At 40.2% G+C, this 25914-nt stretch overlaps 1 protein-coding gene across 21 annotated transcripts in view; it reads left to right on the forward strand.

Moving 5' to 3' along the window:
• Positions 1–25914, forward strand: part of DLG2 (discs large MAGUK scaffold protein 2) — a 2196962-nt gene that overhangs the window by 2029976 nt on the left and 141072 nt on the right. For all 21 annotated transcript variants that reach the window (XM_066248982.1, XM_066248991.1, XM_066249001.1 and 18 more), the window contains one exon: positions 14502–14616. In XM_066248982.1, the coding sequence (XP_066105079.1) occupies positions 14502–14616 (115 nt within the window). The remainder of the gene's footprint in view (positions 1–14501; positions 14617–25914) is intronic.

The following is a 25914-nucleotide window of genomic DNA, read 5'->3' on the forward strand; positions in this document are numbered from 1 at the left end:
ACTAATCAATGTGAGCAATGGTTATTAAGTTTGTGTTCAAAACTGGCTTTCTGTGTGAAAAGGTTTTTTTTTCCCACATCTTCTGGAGTTCTTCTGAATACAGAATTGGCCAACTAGAGACCGGCTGGTCAGTTGGAGTTCTTTGTGGGACAGAGCAGGCTTTATGACTTTTTGTAGATCTGTTAGTTCATTCTAAGACAGGGAAAACATAAGTAGATTGTATTAAAAATAACAATTCTTGATTGATCTAAAGAAACCAACTCTGCTTGAGTTTAAGTAAAGGGGGAAATTGTTGGAATGTGTTGATTTCTGACTCTTGAATTGGAAGTACAAATACCGTCTCAAAGCACATCTCACAGATACTTTCCAGGCCCCAACTCAAGGAGTTGGAGAATAAATCTGTGAGCAAATAATAATTGAAGGAACTGAACATGTGACTGCTGAAGCAACCCCCAGAATTGAGCTTTAGTCATTCCACATCTTCCAAATTCTGAGCCTTGTGCAAGCTGCAAATAACAGACACCAGGTCTGAGTCAGCTTTCTGATCCTCACCCTCATGGTTGGATCAGACTCTAATTTTAAGAGCTACTCCTACGTCTCCTGGGGCAGCGTGCTTGGAATTTCTTCCTAAATTATTAATCAAGAGGAAAGATAAATTTACCTGATTCAATTCTACAGGAATCCATTTTCCTATAGTGTATTTTAATTTATTTGTGTATAAAAGTATTTTAATGGTTATGTACTTTTATTAGTTCCTAATTTTTCTATGGGCATAGAGGATAGAATGATCAAATGAGTATGTTTCACAATACCTAACTGCAACTGTAGCATGACCATCGTCTATAACAGTTTCACAGACCCAGGAATCTATCTGGTTTATAAACTGCTTCAGTTAAAGATTCAACTCCTCATCCTCCCAGCCCCCAGAATGAACAAAGTCTGACACAAGAGCTTTGGGCTATAATGATGTCCCCGCAGAGTCAACATGTTCCAACACTGACTCTGTCATTTTCTTTACTCCCCTCAATGGCACCTCCTTTTCTGTTCTTGGTCAGTTGTCCAAGATGGGAAACCTGAGGGAACCCTAGACACTTCCCCTCTCTTTGTCATATGCCACATTGAATTAGTCATAAAGCCCTTGTTTATACCTCCCAAAGGTCTGTCGCTTCTTCTCCATTCCCGGTGTCCTCACCATCTCTCACCTGGACCATTGGAAAAGACCCCTAAATGACCTTCAGGTTTCTGATATTTCTACTATCACTGGCCAGTATCTTTATCAAAATGCTGCTGGTTAAGTGACAAATATAATGTATCCCTTAAAAGCCACTTAGTCGTTCCATATTATCTTTGTTTTAGAGTTCAAATTTCTTAGCAAATGATACTGTGCTGAAGACTATAGGATTACAGTCTGTCTTTACTTACATGACAATTCCAATTTCACATACACCCCAGGGATTACACTTTCTCATAGATCTTTTTTTGCCAAAAATCAGGAACAATTTTATAGAAAAAGAAATTACTGAAATAAGCAAAACAATTTTTTTACCCTGAGCCACTGAAATAGCTAAACTAAGCATGAAATTGTTACCATAAATTCTAAAGAAGTTCTGTTCGACTCCTTGTTTGTGTGTTTGGGCATTGTGGGTAATTTCTCATTATGTGATTTTTCTGGTCGCATGCCATAAGATACTTGCAATATTAAGATGATAAATAGAAACACATATAGCCTCCCAAGGTAAGCTTAGGATTGGTGAGGAGCCTAGCTAGGTGATTTTAGGATTTGGAAACAAAAAAATTTTGATAAGAAAGGAATGAAGGGTCAATTATTCTCTCAATCCACATTCCTCATGATCCTTCCTTTTCCCTCGACTGGAAAATGAAAATTATTCTAGTTGGGCCATGGAGGAATAGAACATCTTAATGAAAATCTCAACATTTTCAAAATAGTTAGGTCCCTTCTTTCTCAGAATGAGGGAGGAGCTGTCACATCAGCAGCTCTACTTTATTAGTCAGCAAACATTTCTCAAGCAACCACTATGTGCCTCACAAATAATAAGCAGCACCTTATAGACAATAAAATAGTTTTACATATGTGGAGTGCTGCAAAGGACAAATGTCTACTGAATGTGATGGAAGGATCTGTCATAGCTCAGGAGCTGTCCGAGGAAGGGATGTTAAAGACAAGATGGGAAGGATGAGAAGCTAGATGAAGACTAATGGGAAAGGCATTCCAGGGAGAGGGAACAGCATGGATAATGTTTTACAACTTGGAAAGAATGGGACTGAGACAATATCAAAAACTAGAATCTGAGGAAACCAAAAGGAAGGGGAGATTAAGAAAGAGATAAGCTGGGGAGTAAAGCAGGAACCTTATTGATTTTATGAAGAATTGTTGGAGTATTGAAACTAGAGGCTAGAGCTGGTTCTGGAATTCCTTTCACTGTAGAAGTCAACATATACTTTAGACAGTAGTAATGGAAAGATTTGCGGGCGGGAACCACACATTACCATTTTGTCACTGGTGTCTAGCACAGAGCCTTACCATGGTTGATGAGCAAAAAATGTTTGCTGATTGAACAGATGCATTCGAGCAGCAAAGCACTTTCATGGCTATTCCCACAACTGAATCTCAAAATGATACTAGGTCTAGGTGTTCTGTACCTGTTTCACTACGAGGAAACCGGGGCTCAGAGTGACACACCTGGGGCCACCCGGCGGAAAAACCAGGACGACCCAGGTCCTGTCCCTCCCAGACCACTGTACTAGCAGGAGCACTGACATAGTGTTATCAGCTTTTAAATTTGATCAAATTGGTCTGTATAATTTTTTAATAATTAAAAATCTTTGATTATGAACATTTTCAAACATATACAAAAATAGACTTATATAATGATTGCTGTTGTACTTACCACCCATGTTAACAGTACTCAAGAGTTTGCCAATTTACACCATATATCACTTAAAATACTTTCTTTGCTAATGTAGTTGAAAACAAATGCCAACTTTATCTCTTTTCATTCCTATAATATTCAGAAACTGTAAAAAAAAAAGACAGAACATTTTCTTATATTACCACAATTCTCTTATCACCCCCAACAGAATTAAAAATAATTTTTGTCATGATCTAATAGGCAGTCTATAATGACTTAAAATGTTCTTTTCCTTAATTAGGATCCAAACAAGGACCATACATTACATGTGTTTGTTATGCCTCTTAAGCATAAAAAGGACATTTAACAACAAGAAGGTCAGGACAAAATAAGCCCACTGTCTATTACATGTATGAGTTTGGATTTATGAAGTGCTCCCACCCTCAGCCTTTGTCCTCTCTGCGACATGGCCCTGCTGCTGGCAGCTGCTGCTCAGATCCTTGTACCAAATCGTTGCAGAGTCAGGGGTGTCCATCAGCTGATTGCTCTCTCTCCTGAGTGTTTCCTGCCTCCCCACAACCCTGATAAATGCATGGTCTGTGCTCATTGGACAGAGGGCTGCAATAGGAACCCACCCGTCTGCTCCAAGTCGGGGGAACCCACACCAACAGGAAGCTGCCAAGACCATGGTTCTCAGTCAACTTCAAGTCTTAAACCCAGAACCACAGTAATGTTTCACAGGAGGAACTTTCATTTGAGAAGCATATTGGAGAGACTGAACAGAACATTTTTATTTTGATATTGTCAACCTCCCTATAGAATTCACTATAGATAGGCATTATAGTTGTATCTAGGTTATCAGGTGGTTGCTTAGGGTGACCCAGCCAGTCTTAGATAGCGGTAGAGTTAAGCGAGGCGGGAGCAGAAGAGGGAACCGCATAGTCGTTTGTAGAGGAAAACATAGAATCAGTGTAGGGGAAAAGCACTGGGTGAGGCTGGGAATGGAGAATTGGAATTTGAGTTCAGCTCTGCTTTGTGACCTTGGGCAAATTATAGTCACTCTGAATCTCTGTTTTCTTCCTACTGTGCTTCTGTTTATCTAGGAATAGTGAATTATCCTCCATGATAATATGTGTATGTACTTCTCAGGATGCCATTAAAGGATAAATTTGATAGGATGTTGTAGAAGCAAGCTTCACCAAAGGGGCTGCCAACCTGCCTTCCTCTATAATGAGACTGCTTTATCTCCTTTCTCTGCCCTGGTCTATAATTAGGCAAGAATATTACCCTTTTTGGTTGGACAAGATCTGACTGATTATTATTGAAGAAGAATACAGGAAGTTTGAACATTATTATTTTAGCCTCTGGTTTCCTGATTTTAATGCAAAGAAAGGAACAGGACAAATCCAGTGGAGATTTAATATTTGTGTCTGGTAAGGAGGGCTGTCTTCTCTGGTTGGATGTAGTCTTAAACACTACGCCTTAAATTAGAAGGCATGGCTCATTTATCCTCTTTTTGATGCACCAGTACCTGCAAATCACACCAGCTAAGCTGCAGCCTGTGCATCCCAGCCCTGAGCCTTTCACCCAGCCCGCCCGCGGACTCTGGAGAGAGAACTGCCATTGGCAGCTAGGCCCTAATGACAACAGAAGTTTCCATTTTTCCCTCAGAGCTTCACGTCTACTCTCTTGTCCTTAATGCCCTATGTGGCTTTATTTCCATAGGCAAGACGGAAATCACATGCTACAGCTTTTGAGACAAATTTCAGATACTGAGGAAATAGCTTTCCAGGCAGATTGGGATTTCAAAAAAAGGCTATATTGATATGAATTGTCTTTATCTTCACTTTATTTTTGTACTGGACTATTCAGATTATGAAGTATTTTTATATCTGTTTCTTCATTTTTGATCCTCGCAACAACTTTGCTCTGTAGATAAGGTATTAATCTTATCCCCCATTTTATAAATAAAGAACATAAAGTTTAAGAGATTTAATCATTTTTTTTCATTTCCTGAGCCCCTAGTCTGTTTCTGAGACTGAACTATGCCATTTGCAAATGTTATTGCATTGAATTTTTAAACAATCTGATGAGTTAGGTGTTCTTCTGCTATTCTACACATGAGAAAACTATATTTTCTCTTTGTTGAATAATATGTACGATATTCACACCATGCATCAGCAGTGACCTTAAGATTCAAGGTTGGGGCATATTTATTCCAGAGCCTTAAAAAAAATAACATACCAGGCTACCTACCCCCCAATTGCCTGAAGACACAGGCTTTGTCAAATTCAAAGTTTCTGTGCTGACACCATTTTGCAATAATTCTGATAATCAAAGAAAATCTGCCTTTATGAGTCCATAAAACAAAGCTTGCATGAAGCCAAATTGAAATTTGATGTATCTAATTTTCAGAGTTATGCTCACATAGTATGAAATAGCTGGTTAGGGATTAAGACAGTTGTTTGCCTGTAAAACTTACTTCATTTCACACATTAAAGAATTCCTGAGTATTTGGCTAAACCTCTTTAAAGGGTCTCCAGCCAAACTACACAGGAAAGTGTTCTAGTCAAAACAAATTATCCCAATTCTACTGAGAGAGAGGGAGAAAAATAGCATACCTTAATTCGATGTGTTGCTAAAAATTATTCTAAAAGGTTTGATCTACTTTATAGAAGAATTGGCAAACTAAAGGATAAATTGTCCTGCCCTGAGTCTTTATGTAGCTCACACAACTCAGCAAACATTTGTGTTAGCCTTTATTAACTGATAAATATGTGCCACACTCTGTTCCAAGTGTTAGGGATACAGAAAAAAATACGATGTTATCTTGCCCTCACGGTGTCCATAGCTGAGTTCTTCATGCTCAGTACTAGAAATGTACAAGAGAGTGATGTATGTATGCATTCTCATCCTTTATTTTATTGAATTCAGAAAAGATAGCAGACTTATCTATTGTCTAGCATTCCTAGTTAAAGTTTAATTCTACTGTATTTAGTTTTTAATATATTTATCTCTCTTTCTGTCTTCATCTCTGTCTCTCTCTCTCTCTCACACACACACACACACACACACATGCACGTATACATGCACACATAGTTGGATCAAAAGTAAGCCCAACAACATCTGCAAATTTGTTAGCAGTGGAAAATTCCATGTCCCCACTTTAATTCAGAAGCAGGCTGGCAACCTGAGAGATGAGCTAAATCAGGGGTTGAATTAACAGGCTAGTAAAATCCTTAGGCAAATAACCAGCTTGGGGAGATCCACTAAAAATCCTTCCAGTGGCCAAAGGTCAGCTCTTTTGAAGGTAGGTGGGCATTCCAATGTATAGGTGGGAGGGAAGCTAGTCTTCTAAAGCAATCCATGAAAACAGTACTCTTCCTCACATGTCTACTTTGAAAAGCAGCCAGAGTAAGAAAGCTCTAGGAGTATCTCTATGATATTTTCTGAGATTCATGTAAACAGAATTATTTTTGTTATCATACAAAATAATTTTTGCAAAAGTATTGCTTCTTGGAATTGAAATATAAATAGTAATTTATGCCTAATTCTCTTTTGTGTGACTATTTGGTTAAGATTCTAGGTAGGAAAGAGCAATGATATATTTGTTTGGAGTTTTTAGTTGCAGACACTTATTAATCTATTACATTGATTGTAAGGTTCACATCTACACCCCCGACATCCATGCACTTCAGCTTATGAAATCAGAATGAGTCTCTGTCCAACCTCTTTAAAAAGTACAGATTATTATTCATTGATGGTGCTTTTAAAAATCAGTGCTGCTTACAATGATGAAAATGAAGTACACTGTATTTTAGAAATTCAGAACCACATTATATGGGGGTAGTGATGACTCCACATGTTACCAGGAGGAACTGTTTCTCTGAGAGTGGAAGGGATTATCCCAGCCAAGACTTAAATCCAGCAACTCTGATTCTGCGGCACCGCTTTGACACCTTATTACTCTTCTCATTCTACCAGTAACCACAGACTCTTTCACAAAGATGTAGACTGCCTTGGTTTCTCCATTGTAACATGGATCTGCCTGTCCTGGCTTTTCTCCACCATAGAGATATCCCATTACCATTTAGAAAGTGCTTGATACTCTTCACAGGGAGCAGATATTTACATGGCAGATGCTCTTTTCAAATTCACTACAAGAAACCAAAAAATTAAAAGCTGCGAGGCATTAGCCTGTGAGCCCCTTGAGGCAAAGATCTGTCCAGTGGATTTAAAATCCCTAGCAATTAGCATTGTGCCTGGCATGTAATGAACCCTGAAAAGACTGTTTGCTGATTAAATGAAAGAAGGTTATTTCTCCCAAAAGAAACAGAAGCATTTCCAATTGCTCACCAGTATCTCATTCCTGGACCAGTGATCAGATGCTGTGCTAAGCATAGATGTACCCTATTTCTTCTTCCCATGCACCCAGGACAGTCATGTCCAGCAAAACAATATTATGACCCCAGTAGCCTACATACCATTGACATTGGCCCTAGCCCTATTGGAAGGTGCCCCAAAGCTTGAAGTTTTTAGCTTATAAACTTCCCAAAGGCTTCTAGTGTGGGGTTTGTCTATAAAAAGCAGCACTTTTCTGTTGTGCAGCAGGTGGTCTCTTCAAAGTGCTTCCCCTGTAGTGTGGAAATGGATAACTCGACAGGAAAGCAGCCGCTGTTGCCTGGATGCATGAAACCCTGCTTACAGCCCAATGATTTCACCTGTTGTTCTTAAAGCTGTGCAATGTCCATGATGAGCAAGTAGGAACAGGAGGGTACTGTCCTCATTGGTGCCTCCTAGGACTGCATATGTATCTGTCCTGCAGGAGCCACCTCCGTAATCACAGGAACAACTATCTTACTTTCACAAAATGCTTCGTGTCAAACCTCATTTTCATTCTCAAAACCACTTTGTGAGTGGAACCTTACAATTTGAAGATGAGCAAACTGAGGCTCTGTAACTTTCCAAGTTGGATTTGGGTGTGTTTGTCTGTTTGTTTGTTTGTTTACTAATGACTGGGTTAAGATGTAAAGTTGGCCTCCTAGTTTATTCCTACTCTGCTCATTGCTTCATTTGGTAACTGACAACCTGAAGTCAGCTGGCTGCGGTCATAACTGTTGAGGGGTGCACTACCCACCCACTCACTTGGGAGAGAACATGCCCGTGGCTTCCTGCAAGAGTCTAACCACTGAGTTTGCTGTTTCCTTCTCTCAGACACAAGTCTGGCCACCTGAGCTTTGCAGATGTGAGTAGTTGGGCAGCTTTAATCAATGCAGACTGACCCTACTGTATTAAACAATCCCAGCCCTGCACAGGAGGCAGTGCCTCTTTTCCTGTGTGAATAACCAGGTGGATTCGCATTCTGGGTCTCCTCCATCACCCTGGACAAGTTGCTAAGGAAGCAGGTGTCTGGTAGAGCCCCATCTCATGTGGAGTGCATGATGTTATGCGTTTTGTCTTTGCTTCATCAGTAGCTAAAAGCCTTGAGATGATACTAATGGATGAGGTCACTGATATTCCTGAAAATGACCTCCTAATCACTGTGAATTTGTGAGAGGCCCCAAGAGGCTATTTAGTGGTTGCCTTGCCAGTGAGCAGGTCCATCCTGGTTCCAAGTGTCCCAAAGTATGGCCATCTGCAGCTCATTTCTCTTTGGTCTGGTAGAGACATCAAATGATGAAGGCAAAGGGAGGCTGTACGGGGGCTGCAGGAGCAGACGCGGGTTTCCATTTTATCTGACTTTTGCAAGCAATGACCCTCTTAGGTCCTTCAGCTCTTAATTTTTCCAACATATCATAAAATAGATACAGTTGTTATTTCTGTTTTATTTATGAGAAAACTGAGCCCAGAAAGATTAATGACTTTCACAATGGTGCACAGCTAATAAATGACAGAGCCAGGCTGACTCCATCAACATAACCCAAATCTTGTACCCTGTCTACTGTTATCAGCTATTATCCCAGTGAAAGCAAATGGCACAATCCCAATATGAATGTGTCTAGTCAGAAATAACCAGATTTAAATATCCAAGAGTGTGGAAATTTTTTAATGTTGGCTCACCATACATAGAAGAGAAAGAACTAGCTGGAGATACGCTTCTTGAAAGCTCTGAAACATTTGTCTGGAAGTTGGTTTTCAGTGGGTTGTGTCTTGTTATATATAGAAAAAGAACAACAACCCAAGAAACAAAAAATAGATGACTTGTAATTTTAAAAGCATTTACCAGGCACCTATTTCACGCAAAGCAAGACAGAGCAAGGTGCTGCTTCTTTAATGCAGTCCCTACATCAGCATTCTAATGCTTAATTTCCTTGTCAGGGTCTCATTCTGGAAGCAAACACTTTCAGGGTCTGTCTTATTTGAAACTATATGCCAAGTACCTGATACAGTCCTGTGTCTAAGAAGGCAGGAATGATAGACTGTGAGGTTTGGGGAACAGAGATGGATGAGACATTCTCACTCTTTAAGGAGTTTATGGCGCAATGAAGACCAGCATGAATGTAATTAATATAATAGAAGAGAGGAAGGAGAGCAATGGTGTCAAGAGGGAGGGATAGAGAATTTAGGAGGCCCCGATTCAAAAAGAGTTCAAAAAGAGAATTATGGTGTTATAATAGATATTATGATATAATGAAAACAAATGAGCATTCTTGAAATCCAGGATTAAATGCCAGCTTTGTATCCAATGAGCTCTGTTACCTTGAAACTCTGTGACTTTGGTGAAGTTGGTTAACCTCTCTAAACCTGCTTCCTCATCTCTAAAATAATGTACCTACTTCAGAACTTTGTTGGGAGAAATAATATAGTAATTAAAGTATGTAGCACACATACTAGCTCATAACAGATGCCCAGTAAATACTAGTTGCCCTTTAGATGATATAAAGATCAGAGGTCTTTAAAATCTCACGTGAATGTCTCCTGAGTGTTAGCAGTTTGATTGAAAAGTGTTTAAAAGGGAAGAGCATTTGGGAGAGAAGGGATGAAGACTAAATGGACACAGTAGTGTTAGATTTCATTTTAACTTGTTTAGAAATGTTATTTTTAGTACTCTTATAAAACATAAAGAATAAACATTACACAATCTACATACCTTCTTCCTTGTTGACTTCCAGAGCATCTCTAACTATATGTAAAGTTGATTTTATCCTCGAGAAGCTAGAGACAGCCCCTCTCCTCTCTCTATCTCTTACTATTTTACACAAGCACACGCCATTTATATTTGTAAACCCAGGTCTTGTTTTTGCTCTGATAAAATTACCTATTCTTAAGTTTGATTTTTCAAAAAGGATCAAAGAGAGGGGTGAGCACCTTTTAACACAGTATTTGTGATAAACAGGATTGTCAAAGTGGAAAAGTTGAGAGTAGGATATATTCTAATTAAGACAAATGCAGTATGATACAGTATAATACAGTACGATGCTTCCCCATGCATAGTGGACAATGGAGGCACCATTGAATATGATGTAGAACAAACATTTTGAAAGCTTGGCAGAAAAAACTTTGGGGATCTAATGAGCCATATAGTAAGGAGATCACAGTTGATTACTAAAGCAAGTATCCCATTGTGATCTATAAAATGTGGCAGCTCAAAGAGCCTTCTGGGATGCTGATCTGATCCTGTGTAGATTAAATATCAGAGAAATGTTTCCAGTGTGTGGCATGACTCAGATGGGGAGAGCACAGAGACAGCCCAGATAACAATGAACAACAGGAGCGGGAAGGGCAGTGATTAGACAGGAATAAAGCCTTCATTTAGACAGAATATTTAGCCTGGAAAAAAGTCCTAGTGCAGGAGCATGTTGTCTGTCTTCATTATAAAACCTTAGTATTGGCCCTGGCCGGTTGGCTCAGTGGTAGAGCGTTGGCCTGGCGTGCAGGAATCCTGGGTTTGATTCCCGGCCAGGGCACACAGGAGAAGTGCCCATCTGCTTCTCCACCCCTCCCCCTCTCCTTCCTCTCTGTCTCTCTCTTCCCCTCCTGCAGCCAAGGCTCCACTGGAGCAAAGTTTGCCCGGGCGCTGAGGATGGCTCTGTGACCTCTGCCTCAGGCGCTAGAATGGCTCTGGATGCAACAGAGCCATGCCACAGGTGGGCAGAGCATCGCCCCCTGGTGGGCATGCCAGATGGATCCCGGTTGGGCGCATGCGGGAGTCTGTCTAACTACCTCCCTGTTTCCAGCTTCGGAAAAATGCAAAAAAAACCCCAAAAACCTTAGTATTAAAAACAGGCCATTTCAGTACCTGCAGGCATATTGAACTCATTTAACAGTTCTGCTCCTTCCTCATTCATTATTTATTCATTCATTCAGAAAATGTTTATTGAGCACTTATTGTAAATGCTCCTGAATACCAGACACTATGTTAGGAGCAAGGAATTCCAAGGAACTTGAGCTGTGGCTTCTGCCCTCAGCTCAGTCTAACGGGGATGATGGGTGGCAGCGAATAACTGCACTTAGGTGTGACGGGTAGCAGGGTGGTCAGAAGGGATAGGAGACTGGCACTGCATTAGATGCTTAAGGTGGGAACAGTTGGAGGTGGCATGTCAGGTTTTTATCATGGTAGCAAAGTCATCAAAATTGTAAAGGTGGGAGTCCTGGGAGCAGAGGAAAATCTAGTGGTTCTGTGGATGGGGGATGGTATGTGGTATTTATCGAGTGGCAGTGTGGAGCATGGATCAGAAGAAGCCAAGGGTTCCTGCTCTGTGTCCAAGGCCAGATTGTCTTCTCTAAGAAATGCTAATGGGGGCTGTTGAAAGCCAAGCTTTGAGCAATAATTACACTACAGTGCTCTACTAACCTGCCACAAATATGCACACACACTGAGATCATGTTTACAACAGCAAAAATATCTACCTATATGGGTAGATGTTGAATAAATTGCAGTCTAAACTATGGTATGTGATTAAAGGTTTTAAGAAACATGGTATTTATATATTCGGTTGACAGTAAGGAAATATTTGAGTTAGAATCTCATGTATGTGAGTATATGGGTGTGTGTTTGTGTGTGTGTGTGTGTGTATTCAGTGGTGTGAGAAATAACTGTGGAAGTCTAGCACACAACCATTATGTACCTCTCACTTAAATGACAGGGAAGGGCAACAGTGAGAGAAAAGAAAAGGAGGTGAAAGGGAGAAGAGACAAGAGGTCCTCTCAATTTTTATTCTTTGTTTTTCTATAGAAAAACCTTTACAACATCCATGGACTCTGTTTTGTAACTTCGATAAGATGAAATAAGCAGTGAGGCCAGCCTCTGCCACGTGGCCAGCAATGTGGACTCTTCTAGGACGGCAAGAAAATATGCCTTGCTCAATGATTTAAATCAGTACAACATCATATTGATAGCTATAAATGGTTTCTCTCTCTGTTAAAATGGAATGAAGTAAATATCTTAAATTATGGTCAATAGATTTTTGTTTAAATGAGTGTTCTGCTTTTTCAGTCATTTAGGATTTAATTATTCAAAGCTAAGTTTGAGACAGGAAGCTTCACCAATCTAGATAACAGCAGACTTTACTTAGGCACTAAAAATTTCCTGTCAGCCATTATGGTTTTATCTTTAGAGTACTTTACTATGAAAATATTTAACACTCATATATCATTGTTGGCTATTGTTGAAAACCAAGGTTAAATCTTTTCTTTTATGAAATACCAGCCCACAATAACCAATAGATAGAGATTTAGTAAATTGAGTTTCAATTTAATTTTGTGGAGCTTTATATTTATAATGAATTTCAAACACGCTATAAGTAGATCATCTTTAATTATATTCATTTAGTCATTCTTGTATTTATGAAAAGTTATGAATAAATTGAATTGAAAATCAAATTGGTTTTTAAAATGTACTGAGAACCTCTGTTAAAATTCTTCAGATGAGTTTCTTTGTAATTAAAAATACCATTTATAACTTGAAATAACACGTTCACATTTATCTTGTGGGTAAATGGAGCTCTTCAGCTGCTGCATATTCCCAAAGCAAGACACTATTGTGCCAAAGTGATGATAGAACAAGTTGTGATCAAGAATATCTAAACTTAAAAAAAAAAAAAAAAAAAAAGTGCCAGACCTGTGGTGGCACAGTGGATAAAGTGTCAACCTGGAAACGCTGAGGTTGCCAGTTCAAAACCCTGGGCTTGCCTCGTCAAGGCACATATGGGAGTTGATGCTTTCTGCTCCTCCCCGCTTCTCTCCCTCCCTCTCTCTCTCTCCCTTGTCTATAGTGAATAAATAAAATCTTTAAAAAGAAAAAAAAAAAAAAAAGAATACCTAAACTTCAAAAGCTATTTCTTTTTTATATGCTGATTGTGTTAATAAGTATCTTAACCTTTGTTCTTTGTTTTTATTGGATTGACATCTGGCAAAAATATTTTTGCTGATGAAGAATAATATGAGAAAATACCTATATTTTAAAAAATTTTAGGGATATATATATATTATTTTTAATGTGGTCCAAGAATCCCAGGTGGTTTCTAAGACCCTTTTTCCCCCACAAATTTATATTTTAGAGAAGGGAGAGAGAGAGATAAAGAAATATTGATTTGTTGTTCTACTTATTTATGCACTTATTGGTTGATTCTTGTATGTGTCCTGACCAAGAATTGAACCCACACCTTGAGGTATTGGGATGATGCTCTAACCAAGTGAAATACCTGGCCAAGGCTCACATAGTGTTTCAAGTTTGAATGTTTATAAATATATTTAATATGAACATGTTCTCTACCCCATTTCTAACCCCAGTCTCCTGGGAAGTTGATTTATATATATTGTGTCTCATAAAATTAATGAGGTATGGCATGTGGACTACTTATATTAAAGTTACAGGGCAAATTGAGGTATGTTTCTAAGTGATCAACTTCTAGCAGCCCCCCAGCAGAAAAAAACTTAGTGAAATTAAATGGTGTTTTTTACATGACCAAACACATGATTCTCTGGTCCAGCCAGCTGAGGGTAACTAGAGACTCATCTAAACCTCCGAAACATTAGTAATTCCATGGGCTTTTTTTTTTTTTTTTTGCCTTCTCTTTTCTAAATTAAGCTTTTTACTTTGAGATAATTATAGATTCATATGCAATTGTAAGAAATAAACAGGGAAATCCCATGTACTTTTCACTCAGTTTCCTTAATAATAGCATTTTAGTAAAACTATAGCACATTATAACAACCAGAATATTGATATCGACATAATCCATCAAACTCATTTTGATTTTTCCAGTTTTATTTGTACTTGTGTATGTGTTTGTATCTAGTTAGTTTTATGCCATTTGATTGCAAGTGCAGTTACCTGTATTCACTACGACAATCAAGACAGAACGTTTTTATCACCACAAGAATACCTTGTGTTACCTATTATAACCATATCCTCCTCCTCTCCCATGGACGTTTCTCAGATTGGGGTGGCAGTAGATTTTCTAGCTATGTTTTGGGAAGCAACTGGTTTGTTCTTTTCCTCTTGTGAATGTCTGCAGGTCAATAATACAGAGTAAGTGAACCCTGAGTGTTCCACCATTCTTGAGGTCACACCTTTCTGTTGCTTGATAAAGGAACCAACAACAGGAGCAAAGGGCTGCTGGGTTGGGCAGCATTTCTAACTGTCTGGAGGCACGGAGCCAAACTTGTTACCTTTGTTTCCATTCCCAGATTACGCTCGATTTGAGGCCAAAATCCATGACCTACGAGAGCAGATGATGAACCACAGCATGAGCTCCGGGTCCGGATCCCTGCGAACCAATCAGAAACGCTCACTCTACGTCAGGTAGGCAATGGAGCATTTCTTACCGGGACCTGCACTTTGTGAACAATCCAGCTTGGGGAGAGAAAGGCGACACCTTGTAGCAAGGGATCGTGTGTTCTTATGAACCCATGCTCACCAATATACCACTGGAAGACCTTGAGTTTAGTCATTTGTTAAAATTTTTTCAAATGCTAGTATGTTAAATTAGTAACAGTCCCCTTCTTTTTAACAAGTTATTCTTTGACCATGATATGGCCCAAGGTAAATTTCTTAGCACAGGTTGCAATGAAAATAATGAGAAAAAACTTTTTAAAAATTTTGATAAATCTGAAATTGAACATGTGGACCAAAGCTCTGGACGTTTGCTCACCATCAGTATGGGAAGTGAAGTATTCCTGTGTCACCTTCAGACCTGCTTGATATGCACTACATTAACTTTGGTGTATTGACTTGACATCAGAAGTACTCTTTTACAGTTATGTGTTTTCCCCCAACAGATTTTAGTGAAAAGACTTTCTTCTGTGGCATCTTATTGCCAATCCTTTGTCAGACCACAAAAGTTATTTGTTCCTTGCCTGACACAACTCATTAATTTACCAGAAAGAAAGATTGATTGAACTTGAAATGCTTTCCAGTCTTAGCACAGGGCTCCTATATTCTTTTCCAAATATACTTCATCAGTGCTGACTGTACTTTTAGAAATAATGTAAGTATTAATGGCCAGAGGGGTAAAGTGGTGCCCAATTAATGGTCCAGATGAATCCAGGTACCAATGGAGGAACCATACCCCTCCTCACTGTACTCTCGCCACCCCAATCTGTGCCAGAATCTGGTCCGACTCCCACCTCAGGTCATAGTCCTCTCACCTGAAATGTTACTCTTTTCCTGGCATGAGATGTGTGTTATAGACACTAAATTATGTACTTGAGTTGCCTTGTCCTATTGATTCCACTTTGGCTATAAAGTTATCTCCTGTGTAAGTTAGGTAGGCACAGCAGGGCCTTGAGGGGGACAATATTCGGAAGGAAGCAGGTTGTCAAGGGCCTTGACTTGCTGGCCAGTCTGATGAGCAGAGAGTCCCTTCTGATTCCAGGCAATTCCAGGACCTCAGAAGCCCTGAGATTTTATATTTTAAAAAGTCAAAATATTAATGTCCCTCATTTGTCCAACTGCATTTTGGAAAATCCTTTTAATATACTTTTGTGTAATCTGTGGAGAAACTATTAAGAATCATCCTAGAACATGTCTTTTAGTGACGTCACAGATACGATGAGAAGTGGCTATTTTTGTTTTCCTAACTTGTATTTTACTGCTGGTCTCTGTGATACAAAATATTTTTTAATCTTGAAATGTGTTAGTCTTTTTTTCTCATTGATTTGAGGGTAGGGGGAGAATAAAGAGAGAGAGAAAGAGAAGCATCCACTTGTTGTTCCACTTAGCTCTTCCATTAGGTTTGTGCTCATTGATTGTTTTTTGAAGGTACACTGACCAGGAGTTGAACTGGCAACTTCAGTGTAATAGGATAATGTTTTATGCATTGAGCCACCTGACCAGGGCCTGAAATGTTTTAGTCTTTGGTAGCAAGTTGGAAAAGCCAATTAAGTTAATAGGATAGAGATGAATCAGTTAATGAAAATGACACAATTATATACAATCAAACTAGAAGAAAAAATTACCATAGTGTTGGTGTCCTGGGAAAAAATAGAATGCACAAAATGTTAATGTACTAGAAGAAGTTTGATGGAAATATATTGAGGATAGTTTAGACCTTTTAATTAAGTTGTAGATTAGGAAAATTAAATGAAGTGAGACAGTATTATGTAAAACTAATGCACTTATTTGAAGGAGTAGTGTTGATCAGATATAAGTTATTCACTGATATGGTAATTAAAACTATGACATAAAAACTCTCTGAAGACTTTGGGTAACAAAGAATGTTTCCTTGTGAATGGTTCTACCAGTTGTAGGTTGTACTGAAAGGAGACACTGCTTTTAAATGAGCCTCACAACTATCTAACACTTCATGGGAAATTCACCAGATGATTTCTCTACATTATACAAAAATGGTATTTTGTTTCCAGTGTTCGATTATTACTACTTATTTTGTAGTAGAGAGCTGAGTGCACTGTTAGAATCCTAGAGACAGAATTGGAAGAGACACAGGCCATGAATAGACTGAAAATCAGAGAGAAAGAACTTAGAGCATCCCCTGGCCTTGTTCTTGCGTGACGTGAAAACGACAGTTCCCAGCCCCCAACCCTGCTCCCACCCCCCTAAAAAGGGGGCAATAAAATGAACTAGCAAGGCCTATGGGAAATCCTTTCTAAAAATGATTCAATAACTTTGTATCTTTGTTGTTTATTTATTTTTTTATACCAATTTGGCTCTAGGATTTTCATGGAGATGCCTGCTTTTTCTAATGTGCTTGAATAGGACTAGTGCCAGTTGGTTGTGTTTATTTTATAAAACCAACCAGTTGCTCTCAAAACAAACAAGTAGCAGGGTTTCTCTGATTTTATACCTATCATGATGAGCATGTTGCTTTGATCTGAGAATGACATCCTGGAATCCATTCTCTTCATTCTGTGTAGCTTTATATAATTCTAGAGCTGGACAGAACCTTAGCTTTTACCAGGTCTAATGTTCAATCTACAGAAGAGGAAACTGAGGCCGCAGGAAGGAAGAGATTTGTCCAGTACCCCCAGCTCTTTAGTGGCAGAGTCAGATTTACTCCCTTCTTCCCACACCACTACGCCTCCCAAGGGCCCAGCCTCTGTGGAGTCAGCCGCTGAATGGACTTTAGCTGGGAGTCCCAGGCGGCTTCTGTCAGTGCTCCACCTGACTTTTGGATTAAGGAAGAGGTTAGCTGAGAAGACAAATTCATACATAAACCTCTCTGGGGTTTATGCAGAGGATTAACTGTGTTACAGGATATATGGGATTCTTTTAGTATTATTCATATTTTTCTGTGAAGCAAAAACCTAATGCCGAAGGCAAGCAGTCTCTCTGTTCTGTGATAACAATTTAGCTGATGTAGTAGAATATTTATCTTAACCATAAACCATCCTCTCCCTTGTAGTCTCTCTCTCTCTCTCTCTCTCTCTCTCTCTCTCTCTCACACACACACACACACACACACACACACACACACACACACACACGCACACATACTTTCTCTCTCACTCACTCTCATCACTAGCCCTGCCCTGTCCTGTCCTGTCCTGCTGGGCCTGGGAAGATACATCTTCTCAGAATCATGCAGAAATTGGCCTCATTCTATTAGAAATAATCCTCCCAGGTGACAGCAACTTGTTTGCCTGAAAGTGTTGAGGGAGGGGAAGGGAACGGCCACAACTGAGCCAGGCAGCGCTTGAACTTCAGCCAACCCTCTCTGTTTTCCAACCTGGTTGTAATTATTTTCCTTCTCTTAATCTTCTGTGTAAGGTGCTTGAAGCACTTGCGTAGCTGTACACATGGATTGCTCGTTGCTAATGATAATACTGTGCATGTTCTATGCGAATGATTTGGATATATTCGATTTAATGGGCTACTTGTATTGTGTATTTCCTGTATTGTGAAACATATCTAGTTGTAGAACCTTCAAAGTAAATAAAATGTTAAAAATTCAAATAAAATATTTTTCAAAATGCTCCACAAGTACAATATCAATTCTTCAGACACGGATGCACTTGGGCTCCTGAGCTGCAGGAATACAGACTTTGTTGTGTGTGCTCGGAGGCTCTCTCACGGGCAGGGGGAGGGGTCCCTGCCTCTGTCATATGCACCCCCCTCTCTTACCTACCAGCAGGGAAAAGCATTCCTGTAAGAACAAGGCTTTTCCTGCCACTGCTAGGAATGGACCTTTGTAACCAAATGCTACTACGAAAGGTCAGGGATTTAAGGGGATTAAAATCACACAAAATTGCAAATAGCTAAAGAAAAATTCTTTCTCCTATGAAAGAGAGCAAAAGCAGCCATGGCAGGGGGAGAGTGGGGAGGGGAAGGAAGAGAAGCAGGTAAGTCGTCCAGTGGGGAGTGAAAGGTCACAGGAAAGACCGTAGAAGAGAAACTGGGCTCGAGTCCCTTTGTTAATAAAAGGAATTGATTTTGAGAATTCAAGTAAATAACCTTCTTTGTTGTGAATTTGGGTTTAAAAGGCAGTTGCTATAATTTATTTATGCAGTCATCAAGCATTTTTTTAGTATATATTCTGCCCCAGGACCTATAGTGGGCAGTGAGGACCCAGCAGTAAAAGTGATGTTTCTTGTCCACACAAAAATTCCCATCGAGTGAGTGTGACAGATGGGGAGAACGTAATCACAGTCTGTGTGGTGTGAAAAGTCAGCTCTAATAAGGCCTGGAACATTTATTGCTTCCTAATTAATTTAAGGATATGTAAATCGATTCTTCGAGATCTTAGATGCATTCATCCAGAGGCATATCGGGTCTTTTTACTCAAAGTAAGAAGTACATTTTTCATCATGACCCAGTAAATATATCTACCATACACACCATAATGCTGAGAGGAAAATTTTATTAAACTGTATTAATGCTTTTTTTTTTATCTTTTTTTTTTTTTTTTTTTTTTTTTTTTACAGAGGCAGAGATAGATAGGGACAGACAGACAGGAACGGAGAAAGATGAGAAGTTGCGACTTCTTAGTTGTTCATTGATTGCTTTCTCACATGTGCCTTGACCGCAGGCCTTCAGCAGACCGAGTAACCCCCTGCTGGAGCCAGCGACCTTGGGTCTAAGCTGGTGAGCTCTTTGCTCAAGCCAGATGAGCCCGCACTCAAGCTGGCGACCTTGGGGTCTCGAACCTGGGTCCTTCCGCATCCCAGTCTGACGCTCTATCCACTGCGCCACCACCTGGTCAGGCTTAATGCTTTTTATATAAAGTGGAATTTGTTATTTTCCATTCTGTTTGTCTTCTTTCAAAAAAAAATGAAGGCCACATCTCATTAGCTAGATTTAATAATTCAGTAGTGGCTCACCATCTACAGCTCGTAGAAGAGTGAACCAGGAGGAACACTCCAGGCAGATGGCCCAGCCACAGACAGGCTCCTGTTCACTGCAGCACAGTTAGCATCTCTGGGATCCCCAGGTCCTTGGCGTTCTGGCCGATGTGGCAGCTGGTTATCCCTGGTACAGATGAGTTAGTGGAAGTGAAGGGAAACATGTGTTGGGCATATTCTGTGGGTCAGCCGTTATGATAGTGTTCTACATATATCTTCCCATATGAATCCTTCAACAACTAGAAGAGTCAGGTACCATTTCTTCCATCTCACAGACAGAAAAACTGAGACTCAGAAACATTAAATGATTGCCTTAAGACCACAGGGATGGACTGGATGTGAGCAGAGACCCTCAGGTCCTGTGTGTGAGGCAGTGCAGAACAGTGTTAAGAGCACAGTTCCTGGCTTCTGTCACTTACCCACTCAGTGATCTTGGGCAAGTCAGTCTCTCTGCCTTAACTTCTTTTTCTATGAACTGAGAATAACAAGAAGATGCCATAGAGTGGATATGAGAATTAAAGTAGCAAATTCAAATGCCTGGCACGTGGGAAGCAATTGATGCATGTTGGCAGTATTTATCATTTATTCTAAAGGCAACTTTTCTCCCATGGAACAGAAAGACCACAGAATAGATTCTGAACAAGGTACTGTTTTCTCACCAGAAGGATGAGACACCCTTGACGTTTTGATTTTCTTCAGCGAGGGGGGCAGGACAGCCTTCCTGGCAACCTTTTACATTTCTGCTCCTCTAGACCCTATGAAGGCCGAACGGAAGGGCCGGAGTTCTACGGCTCCAGAACGCCTCGGGCATTGCTCGTGTCCCGCAAGTCTAACCAGGGGAAGACTTTGAAAAGAATTCAGCTTGAGACACAGATAAGCATCACTGTGCTTATATCCAGCCCTCCCAGGGCTTCCTAGATGTCATCAATGTCCCTACCCCGTGATTTCATCCACTTCCTCTCTATATTCTTCTCCTCCAAGACCCCTGCCCTGGTTTCGGAGGACTTTTTTTTTTATAGTTGTTTTAAGTCTTCTTTAAATTGTTAACTCAAAGGTGCTGCTTTCTTAGTCAGTTTTTGTTTTCAAAGGTTATATGACAAATGCACCTAAGTCTGCCTCCTACCGCATTGTTTAACATAGGCTTTCAGACAGCAATTCATTAGTACATTGATGCTTTCCTAGCAAACATGGGTTGTGTACTTACCTACAAAGTACCAGCCTGAAGTCGATGGTGAGGATTCACAGGTGAATAAACAGACCTCCTTCCCTCAGGATTCTCGTGGTCCCTGTCTGTAGCAGTTCACTTAGAGCGCAGGTTATCTTTGTAACGATCATTTCCTGATGACTCATGGGTTATATACCTTGCAGTTATTTTCCCATTTTAATCTTTATATCATACCTGTAAGGCTTCCTACAGTGAAATCTGCACTGAGACCACTGGTATTTAAAGCTGATTCTATAAAAATAGTTATCACTGAGGTCCTTATTAATATTTTATGGTAAAGCTCCCTAAAATGGAAATATCATTCAAAACGGGACCTGCAAACTCCAGTAAAATCTTAATTTTATTTTATCCTTAATGTCTCATGTCATAGTGCTTGACATAAAGATGTCTCCTTAGTAAATATTTGTTGAATGAATTAATGCCTAGACGCTCTTTCCTATGTACATGTGAAAAACAAAATAGAATATAAGCCAAAAGCTTCATTGAGCAATCGATCCTATGGAGGTTCAGGACCAGCTGGGCTGCCACCAAGGGCGTGGAGTCTGGCCATGTCCTGAGGACACAGGCACTACCTACTGGCACTGGGATTTCCAGGACACATCTGGCACTGCATGGCCTTTCCAGCTGCTCCATTTGCATGCCGAGCTCTGTGTCTCTTTAAATTGGGACCTAATGCAATAAGAGATTTACAAAAGCATACACAGTCTGCCCTCCTAGTCCTAGTAAGAGGACTTTGGGTCAGGGTAAGGCCCAGGATGAAGCCCGTCCTGGGTTTCATTCTCAATACCCTTAGTCTTTTTATTCTAAGGACCTGAGACTGGAAGTTACATTGAAAGAGGTATTGAAAACAAATACAACCCAGGATTCTTCATCCTGATGGGTTTTTATTCTAGAGGAAGGATATTCTCACGTAATTTATTTTGGTGGGAGAGGAAAGATACATTATAAGAAAGACTCTGGTCTTTTTTTTCCCCCTCTTTAAACAGTATCATATCTGCCCAAGTCCCCTTCCTGCCCCCACTGCTTTGCTGGTCAGTAACCCAGGGATGGTGAGAATGTATTCTAGAACGCAGCCTGTCTAGGGCTTCCCTGCAGAGCAAAGCCGCTTCAACCTGCTTGTCTATGGAATTCTCAAGGAAGTTTAAGGCAAAGCCATGAAATCTGTGGACTTTCTCATAGGTCATATTTTTATCTTCTTCCTTTTCAACCTTGGACTGCCATGGTCTCAGCAGCTGTCACCGGAGGCCATGTCACAGTCACCTGTGTGCACCCCAGTCCAGAGCTCAGCACAGGGTTAGCTGACAATGGCATGTTTAGTCCCTCTCATTCATTCATTCAATCATTCATTTATTTACATATTCTTATTTAGAAAAATCATCATTTATTCAGAAATACCATGTATTGCTGCAGAAAAGAAAACAAAAACCACTTGGATTCAGATTTCTTACCTCGCTTAAAATCTTCCTGAGAGACATGAGCAAGTATCTGAAATGGTTTAACAGGAAGAGGCAGAAAGTCTAGACCTGAGAAACGAGAGCTGTGGAGAGGGCGTGGTGCTGTCTAGGTACCCTGCAGGGGCCACACCCAGCCCCAGAGCATATATGCCAGTGCTTCCTTCCTGACTTTGGTTAAACCACAGAAGTGCTGTGTGTGACATAGTGATTGTTATCCCCACTCTACAGAAGAGGAATCTTGTAGAAGGCCAAAGATATTTAAAAACTACCCACACAGGTGCTCTGTGGCCAAGCCATATTCTTTACTTAGCTATGTCTCTCACTGAAGTGCCTGCTCTTTGTACTATATACAATATGGTGAAGACAGAGCTGGTCCTGTAGGGGCACAGGTTAAATTCATATCGATAGACCTGTTTGATTTATACTTTATAGAGACATCCTTCACAGAGATCTGGCTTCTGCTCTGGACTTCAAATCTTATTGATGGCTAAGCCTTGAGTTTCTCATTTATAAAATGAATATAAGACCTATTTTACAAGCTTATTGTTAGGATCAGGTTAAACTAAGTCTATGAAAGAGCCAATCAGATGGGACTTATTAGGTAAGGGGGAGGTCCCTGAGTGTTCAGAGCCTGCCTCCCACACTGGTGCCTTCCTTAAAGCAGAATAGAGAATGGTTCTTCGTTTATACTTTGAGACTCATTAGCATTATGTTCACTCTTTTCAGCATTTGCATTTTTAATTGCATCTTAATTGTAGAATATAGGCTCTTATCTTCAGTCCTCTAATTCTAAGCCAGAAATAGAAAGGAGGAAGAGTCTTTGGGGATCTGGGGGAGTTTTCTTTATTCCCCGCAATTATAGCTTGAACCTGATTTTAAAAAGGTTTATAATTTTTAGATTTCTATAGGAACAAGAACAAAAGTACCATGGGTGACCCTTTCATTGACCATGACTTTTTTCTTCTAACCTCTATCCCAAGAGCTACAATCTCAATATCATTTTTTAAATCAGTGGTCCCCAACCCCCAGGCCGCAGACCGGTACCGGTCCATGGGCCATTTGGTACTGGTCTGCAGAGAAAGAATAAATAACTTACATTATTTCCATTTTATTTATATTTTAAGTCTAAACGATGTTTTATTTTTATTTATTTATTTATTTATTTATTTATTTTGTATTTTTCTGAAGCTAGAAACGGGGAGAGACAGTCAGACAGACTCCCGCATGCGCCCGACCGGATCCACCCGGCACACCCACCAGGAGGCGACGCTCTGCCCACCAGGGGCGATGCTCTGCCCTTCCGGAGCGTCGCTCTGTTGCGACCAGAGCCACTCCAGCGCCTGGGGCAGAGGCCAAGGAGCCATCCCCAGTGCCCGGGCCATCTTTGCTCCAATGGAGCCTTGGCTGCGGGAGGGGAAGAGAGAGACAGACAGGAAGGAGAGGGGGAGGGGTGGAGAAGCAGATGGGCGCTTCTCCTATGTGCCCTGGCTGGGAATCGAACCTGGGACTTATGCACTCCAGGCTGATGCTCTACCACTGAGCCAACCGGCCAGGGCCTGTTTTATTTTTAAAAAGTGACCAGATTCCCTCTGTTACATCCATCTTACGACTCACTCTTGATGCTTGTCTCGGTCACGTGATACATTTATCTGTCCCACCCTAACGGCCGGTCCATGAAAATATTTTCTGACATTAAATGGGTCCGTGGCCCAAAAAAGGTTGGGGACCACTGCTCTAGAGATAAAAAGATTTATAAACCATCTTTTCTGTACTTGAGAAACTCAAGGGTCACTCCACCAACCTAGATTTTGCTCCCTACTTCCCACCCCACAGTAGTTATATTTCCAGAACTCTCACATATCCAGAGAAGGTAATTAGCCTCATAGCCCAAAATTACTACTTCCTAGAACAATCCAAACAGCTCTAGCTAGAAAAGAGAGCAGAACAGTAAAAGATGGGACACTCACAAGAGAGAATAGATAAAAGGTGAGGGCATGCAAAAATTGAGGAAGCCTTCACCCTAAATCACAAGATTAGGAGCAAGGAAATAGACTCAAGATATTTCTTTATTAATCTCAGTACAGAAATTCTTTTTTTTTTTTTTTCAATTTTATTAGTATGAAATATTTTAAGATAATTATTTGTGACCAACGGGCATGATAATCAAGTATGAAAGGGCTTTAACATAATCATACAATCATTTAGTAAAACTGCTGTTTATCAGACCTCAGGAAAAGCAGGAAGGCACTTCCTTTTTGGTATAGAGATCCTATATTTGAGAAACTGTTTAATAGGCCATTTTTCGGTTGGGAGTTTATTCTGCCTCCCTTTTGTCAGATTCCTCTGACTCAAACTCGACTAAAGGAACGTGTCTGTTGACCTGAGAACCTTCTTTGTAGAACACTCTCTTGATCGTGCCATCCTTTGGAGCCTAAGTTTATGGTGTGTTTTGATGTTCTGTCATCAATCAGTGGTTCCCAACGTTTCACGTATCACCGTATCAGAGAAAATAACACTTTGTGGTGCGCTTGGGGCTGACACACCTGTAACCTATTCCAGGTCACTAACTGGGAAGCAGAATCTCTCCTGGAAAGCTTTGAAAAACAACTGCTCTTTGGGCCCCACTCTTCCAGAAATTCTTTAAATACTTGTTGAATGAACTTTCTGAGTGGCAGTGACGATGATGATTAAACAGAACAAGGTATTAGGAGAGCATTCCAGCAGTGGCTCAGAGATGAGGGTTGAGCACATGCTTCTCTGTGTTCCTCTGCATCACATACCTGCTCTCTTCTAACCTGCTCATGCATGCTGATTCACCTGTTTCTTCCACTGGGTGGGGAGTACCCCTGGCATGGAGATTGGCCAGGTGATAGTCTATATCTGCACAGTCAGGAGTATGGTAACTGCTCGATCAATCAAGTGTATGAATTATGGATGTCACTAGACTGAAGAGCATTTAACCTTAATTTAAATTTTACTTGGTCAAATGAGTATGCTGTCCTGTTTAGTAGAGATAATCATATCAGGCTACATTTTTTTTAAAATTCATTTAGCCAAACAAATGCCATACTTAATAGAGTTAAACTTCAAATCCATTTTCCTTCTTATTATAAATCCGTAAGAACTATAAAATTAGATTTACAAGTGCTTTTTAAAGTACTTAATAGTCACCATCCTAATAAACGGCAAATCCTCGGCAATTTGCTAAGCACCTTTTGTGGATTATTCCATTCAATTCTTAGAAAAACCCTGTGAGATAAGTGCTATTTTTATCCCCATTGTAAAGAAGAGGAAATGGAGGCCAGGTTTGAAGTTTACCCGGAAGAGGCTAAACTGGGACTAGAACCAAAACATGCTGTCTGTGTCCCTTCCCTCGGTGCCATGTGGCTTTATTGAAGGACTTTCATTTATTTAATTTTATTGTGATTGATTTCATATGATATGTCTGTAAGTGGATTTTTTTTTTCAATATCCTCAGCTAAGTAATCTGAGACTCAGAGTACATAGCTATCTACTCCTTCCTCCCAGTATAGAATAGTACTAAGCCCTTGCCTCAGTCTGCTCTCTTTAAACATGTGTAAATACCCAACTCACATGTATCTTTTCCTAGTGTTTTCCTTGTGTT

The sequence above is a fragment of the Saccopteryx bilineata genome, chromosome 1 (genome assembly GCF_036850765.1).
Source record: "Saccopteryx bilineata isolate mSacBil1 chromosome 1, mSacBil1_pri_phased_curated, whole genome shotgun sequence".
In the NCBI taxonomy this organism is placed as follows: domain Eukaryota; kingdom Metazoa; phylum Chordata; class Mammalia; order Chiroptera; family Emballonuridae; genus Saccopteryx; species Saccopteryx bilineata.